Source organism: Trypanosoma conorhini (assembly GCF_003719485.1).
Source record: "Trypanosoma conorhini strain 025E chromosome Unknown Tco_14.4_contig_00041, whole genome shotgun sequence".
Lineage (NCBI taxonomy): Eukaryota > Euglenozoa > Kinetoplastea > Trypanosomatida > Trypanosomatidae > Trypanosoma > Trypanosoma conorhini.
Window position 1 is genome coordinate 12831 of NW_021704124.1, and position 5483 is coordinate 18313.

Here is a 5483-nt window from a genome sequence, read left to right on the forward strand (position 1 = left end):
CTTTGTGGTTGCTTGTCAGTGGGCGTTGTCCCGCCAGCCCTTCTTCTGCAATATAGATAAGTATATGTGAGGGTGAGCGGTAACGGCGGGCCTGCTCCATCCCCAGTCTCTGACACATGCGCCTATCTCATGATGCCTCCTCCTATTCCCACAAAAAGTAGGCATCCCTGCCCTCGTCGTAGCCCACGTAGCACACCAGGCTGGCGTCACTTTCGTCTGTCGACGTCCAGCGCAAGAGCGCAAAGCAAGTTGTGTGAAACTCCGTCTCCGTCTTGTGAAATGTCAAAGCATCGTAGCGGTAGGGATACGATCTTGGGTATGTCGGCCCATAGCCGATGACTAGTTCCTCTCCCTCTTTAATGTTCCTCGCGGTCATAATGCTAAGGCGCCCCTCGCGATGCTTGTCCTCCTGTATCCACCCGCAGTTACTCTCCTCAAACTCGCATGGCTCGTTTATAAATGGCGTGAATGTCCCCTGAAACTCCTCAAAAACGACATTATCATAATCCGCACAGTTAAGATCCATCAACGCGTATTTAGTGGCCGGGCGACCAGACTTTATGTGCTCGCCGCTCAGCACATCAAGGTAGCCAGGATAGAGGCCCACAATCGTAAATGCAGGAATATCCTCGGCAGCCACGACACCAATACCACCCCCCTTCTCCGGCCGCTTCTCCCGCCTTAGAAAGCGACACGTTGCCTCTGACTGGTAGAATGAAGTGAGAACCTGCCGCAGGGATGCCACAAGGGCCACATCCTCGTCCTTGGAATGCGGCTGCTCTGCCTTCTTCGCGAGGCGCCGAATCTCCTGGCGAATGTGCGTGGGATATTCATCCTCAATCGACAAGGCCCGACTGGCCACGCGGCGTGAATTGCTTGGCTCCACTTTGGCCCTAATTTTGGCAGGAACAGAAATGTTCTCGCAGCTAAAGCACGCCCGCAAGTGGGTCTCAAAGCCAAAATTGGCCGGTTTCCAAGCAATTTGTTCGGCTGCTGCTTTTGTGGAGCACTGGTGATGCACTGTTAGTCCGCAGAAGCAGCAAAGCTTCAAGTCCTCATTTCCCTCCGGTTGGTGACAGACAAAACAGACCTTGTACACGGAAGCAAGCTGAAATCGAAGAAAAGCTTGCCACACAAGCAAATCTGTCAACTCCTGCCGAGGTTGGCCCAAGTTGAGGTTGCTGTCCCAGATGCTAATGCTGTAGCTGTCGTTCCACCAGAACAACCGCCCAGAGGCCTCGTCTTTGTTCAGTGACCAGTCCTTCGAGGCGGTCGGGACCACCACCACCATCACTGCTAACACGACGCGCGTTGTTGTTGGTGTTGGTGTTGTTGTTGACGAGAGGGGGGTGGAGAGCAAAAAAAAACACACAGATAGAAAGAGGAGAAGGCGTACCAATTGTAAAAGAAATAGAAAAAAAAAAGTCAATAGAAGAGGAGCACATGGTGCTCACCTCTCTCGGTAGGAGTGCGGGCAGGAGAAGGAGAGCCTCAGACCCCGCCACAAGCTGACAAACCACAGGAGCAACGAAAGGGGGATGAAGAAAACAAAGCAGGAAAGTTGGGGGGGGGGGGGAAGGTATCTCACATTGCCCCAGGGCACCTGGCCCGTTATTTGCCTCAATGCATCCCTCGCTGTGCCCTGAGACACTGTCAGCACCCCGCCCTTGCCCACGCTGCCCCTCCTCGTCAAAGATTCAAAGGACAACCTTGGAGTTAGGTCACACGAAGAAAGAACACTAACATAAAAAAAAACAATGGAGGGGCAGTGAGAAGGCGGAAATAAACACAAAAAGAAAGAAAGCGAGAAAGAGCGCGCGCGCACGCGAAAACACGAGGGAAGTCAACCCACAACGGACGCAATATGTGTCAAACGAGAGAAACCTAAGGTTCACCTTGTCATCGCTGAACCTTCTCCCCGGGTCCGAGAGAACCATCCCGCAGACGAATCCGAAAGAAAAATAGCATATATGCACAAGCAACCAAAGTAAAGTGAGGGAAGCAGAGACAGTAAAGAAGGGGCAAAAACACAGGGAGTGTATCAATACGAAGGAAAAACAAAAACAAAACAAAAACACACACACGCATGGAAGCCCCTTTCGTCAAAGAAAATCAAAAATTACATTCCAAGCATCTGACGCCATAGAAGTTCCTTTGGCGCTTGGTATGATGTCGCACGGCGAGCGTGTGGAGGGTTATGGTCAACAAAGTTGTCTTGCTTAAGCGTAAGCACCTCAATGAAACCGCCTGTGTCGCATTGCACACAACGACGCCGGAGCTCCGGGTGGCTATGGAAGGCATCAATGGTGACCTGTGGACTACTCAAGACGTCTTCAATGACGTCAGCAAGAACAAAAAGGGTGCTGTCAAACCTTGAGCACCCTCCGTATTGGCCCTTAAAGTCACTAACAAGCAGCCCATTTCGAGTATTTGCTCGTAAGCAATCGGGTGTATTGTCGATGATGATCGTCTGGTGGAGTGGACGACCCAAGGCCGCCACATCCTTCATATATCCGGGTCTGTCTGTCCACCACTTTTCATGGCGGTAGATACAGTGTTGGATGCAGCGCAGGGGATCTATCTCCTGCAACACCTCCATGGCATACAGCCTTTCCCCCGCAGTCCAGGCTACCACTTCACAGCGTCCACGCAGTACATCAAGAAGTCGGTTGATGCCAGGACGCGGAATGATCATGCCAGCGCGCGAATATACCAGCGTTTCATCGAGGTCAAGAACAACCACTAGCTTTCCCTCGTCAACGGCGCGTACGGGGGGAATAAAGAAACTGTCAGCATCAGAAGCGGTCGAGGCAGTACCTGTAAGAGTCCGTCGAAATCTCGCCCGCGACCGTGCGGGGGGCAAGATGGGTGACTGAGATGAAGGATTACACGCTGGGCTGTAGCGCGATCCTATGGGATCCTCGGTGCGTGACGAACTGGCCGAGATAGGAGGATACTTCGTAGGCACACTCGGACTCAGAGTGAAGCCGTGGCGACTGGAGATGCTCCCTCCCGCCGTGGTAAGGCTCTCACGACGCAAGGGACCCAGCGCGTGGGCACTTTCGCTTCCACACCTCCCACCTTTGACAAAGCATTTGCTCCCTAAGAGGAATGGTGTCGCAACACTTGCGGGGCGCACAGTGGAATGGACGGGCCTTGGCGTACGCGCAGTTGTGATGCAATCCAGCGGGGGATTGCACGGTGAGGTCGATGGCAAACTGTAACCAACTGGGCGTGTGGGCGCTCTATCCGGCATGCCGGCCCGACTTTGAACAGCAAAGAAGATATGCGCACACGGAGGAGTAACGGAGACGGAGGATAGTAAAAGAGAAGGAAGAATACGAACAAAGGAACAGGTGGCCTCCAAGCCAACATTCACGCAGATGCATGTGCACCGCACACGCACAGAGGCGGATATAGGCACAGGTCACACCCTAGCAGGAGCAAATAAAAAAAAAAGCATGACGTGTCACCAGTGAGATACGTGCCGAGTGATCTCCGTGCCCTGTCCATTCTCGTCGACCACTGCCACCTCTCCCAAGAGGAGCGGCAACTTCTACAATCACAGTAGCCATATCGTTTGCCGCCTTCGGCATGTCACGGCACAAAAAAAAAATAATAATAATAATAATCAGGAACGCCCTCCGCCAATAAATTGCTGCGAGTGGGCAATAAGGCGTGGGGGAATCAATGGCAAAAGAGAGAGCGCAAATTCGCTGAATCCACACTTGGTATCTGCCGCAAGTTCACGTTGTAGCGCAGGCTGCTTGGTGACGGTCTCACACAGCTTCAGGCACTCGTGCGCAGGCTCATACCCCAAAGATGTCGTACGACGCAGCGCGCCGTTGTTGTTTTTGTTTTTGCGTGCTTGCGGCAGTCACTCAAACGCGCGCAGCACCGCATTGGAGAGCAGCTCCAGACGCACGCCGGCAAGGCCGACACTCAAGAAGGCCACTCGAGCATAAATAAAACACCAGCGGAAAAGAAGTAGAAAAAAAAAGCGGAAGTGAGGAGCGCATGACCCAGACGACAAGTTACTCCTCAGAAAGGACGCAAGGAGAAACAAGGAAGACGCCTCTGCAGGTTGCTCTACACGAGCAGCTGCACTGCAAGGCACACACACACAAAGTTTACCATATATATATATATATATATACTCATAGACATATGTATATATTTATGCATACATATATATAAATATGGTGTGAAGAGAACGGTGTCAGAGCAAGGAAAGGAGGCAGGGAACGCGGGTATGGAAAACGGGGAACAGCGCAGCTGACCCTCACGTGTTAAAAGCAAACACCTCAAACGTAAACACAGGCCGTTCGCAAAAACAACGTATAACGTCAGCAGTCAAATTAGGGATGTCAAACATCCTCACATACCCCCAGTGAGGGCTCTCCGTGTTCTCCGCTGTCGAAGTCGTAAAGTAGCGTTCTTCACGATCATACAAGAGAGTGAATTTACAAAACGTGTGTGCCACAAAGGCCTTTGGGATGCCTGAGGCACCCACAACGTGAAGGCAGAAACGCAGACTTTTTCCAATCAGCTGCGTTGGGTCACATCGCTCAATGGCGTGAGGCTCACACGGAAACAATTGGATGTGCAACCTAGCCTCCGTGAGCACGCCGCACTCCGTCAACAGGCCAATGTAAAAGGAACGTCGCTGCCCCAGCAGCACACTCTCTAGCGAAATGCCACATCTACCTTTAAAAAACAGAAAGGAAGACTGCTCATCAAGCGAATGAATGAAACCTTCTGCAGCAGCCTCCACCCGCCTCCGAAGAGCGATATTGCTTAGCCGAAGGTTGTTAAGAGTCAACTCCAGTTTATCCCTGGTGTCGTGATGATTATCAGCATATGCAACTTCCTTCCACAGCGCATCCCTCTCTCGAGTCAACTGTCCAATTTCCTCCTGCTTCCGTGCCCTCTCCAGGCCAATAGCATCTAGTCTGCCTTCTAACGACGCAACAAGCTCCTTAAGCCGCCTAAGCTCAAGATTCTTTTGCGTATCATTCACCTTCGCTTTGTTGGTTATGGCCATGGCATTCTGCGCGTATTCCAGGGTGGAGGTGGTCTCCGTCAAGTTGGTTGCCGCAGGGGACACCGTTGCGAGCATCCACGTCTTGCTGTTGCCGCCAAAGCTCTCCGACAGCAGACGAGTTAGCTTTGAGGCGCGCAGCGAAATAAAGGTGTCGCCCCCTTTGCGGTCGCTGAACGAGTTCATCGCCCGACCCAGCATCAACAGTGACTGGTTAATCTTCTTGGCCTCCTCAAACGCGACCCCGGTGGACTCCGCCTTGCTCTGGCGCTCACTCCCAGCCAAATCCACTAACAAAACGACGCTCTCTACATCCCGCATCTCCAACGACTCGTACTTCTGCGAGATGGTAATTTGAATGATGGCGTGCGACCGCGAGCTCGTCTCGTTCATCTTTGTCTCCCCCGTCTGACGATTGGCGTTGCCCTTCCTAAGGAGCTCC

The 5483-nt window shown here is 52.4% G+C and overlaps 4 protein-coding genes across 4 annotated transcripts in view, besides 6 other annotated features; all 4 read right to left on the reverse strand.

Annotated features, from left to right (window-relative positions):
* Positions 1 to 142: 142 nt before the first annotated feature.
* Tco025E_01295 (uncharacterized protein) lies at positions 143 to 1291 on the reverse strand (the record flags this gene model as incomplete). The annotated part of the gene is made up of 1 exon (XM_029368233.1): positions 143 to 1291. The coding sequence occupies one exon, from the start codon at positions 1289 to 1291 to the stop codon at positions 143 to 145; it is 1149 nt and encodes a 382-aa protein (XP_029231728.1).
* A 19-nt stretch (positions 1292 to 1310) lies between these two features.
* Positions 1311 to 1338: a microsatellite.
* Positions 1339 to 1403: 65 nt separating this feature from the next.
* Positions 1404 to 1434: a sequence feature (A-rich).
* A 345-nt stretch (positions 1435 to 1779) lies between these two features.
* Positions 1780 to 1813: a sequence feature (A-rich).
* Positions 1814 to 2053: 240 nt separating this feature from the next.
* Positions 2054 to 2083: a microsatellite.
* Positions 2084 to 2119: 36 nt separating this feature from the next.
* Positions 2120 to 3256, reverse strand: Tco025E_01296 (nuclear lim interactor-interacting factor; the record flags this gene model as incomplete). Its single annotated transcript, XM_029368234.1, has 1 exon — positions 2120 to 3256. One exon carries the CDS (start codon positions 3254 to 3256, stop codon positions 2120 to 2122), a length of 1137 nt encoding a protein of 378 aa, XP_029231729.1.
* A 352-nt stretch (positions 3257 to 3608) lies between these two features.
* Positions 3609 to 3632: a microsatellite.
* Positions 3633 to 4135: 503 nt separating this feature from the next.
* Positions 4136 to 4201: a microsatellite.
* Positions 4202 to 4282: 81 nt separating this feature from the next.
* Positions 4283 to 5434, reverse strand: Tco025E_01297 (putative kinesin; the record flags this gene model as incomplete). The annotated part of the gene is made up of 1 exon (XM_029368235.1): positions 4283 to 5434. The coding sequence occupies one exon, from the start codon at positions 5432 to 5434 to the stop codon at positions 4283 to 4285; it is 1152 nt and encodes a 383-aa protein (XP_029231730.1).
* Tco025E_01298 (putative kinesin) overlaps positions 5431 to 5483 on the reverse strand; it is a gene marked incomplete at both ends in the record, with an annotated part of 1428 nt that continues 1375 nt past the window's right edge. Inside the window, one exon of the mRNA XM_029368236.1 lies at positions 5431 to 5483. This exon is cut by the window's right edge and continues 1375 nt beyond it. Within this exon, the coding sequence (XP_029231731.1) occupies positions 5431 to 5483 (53 nt within the window).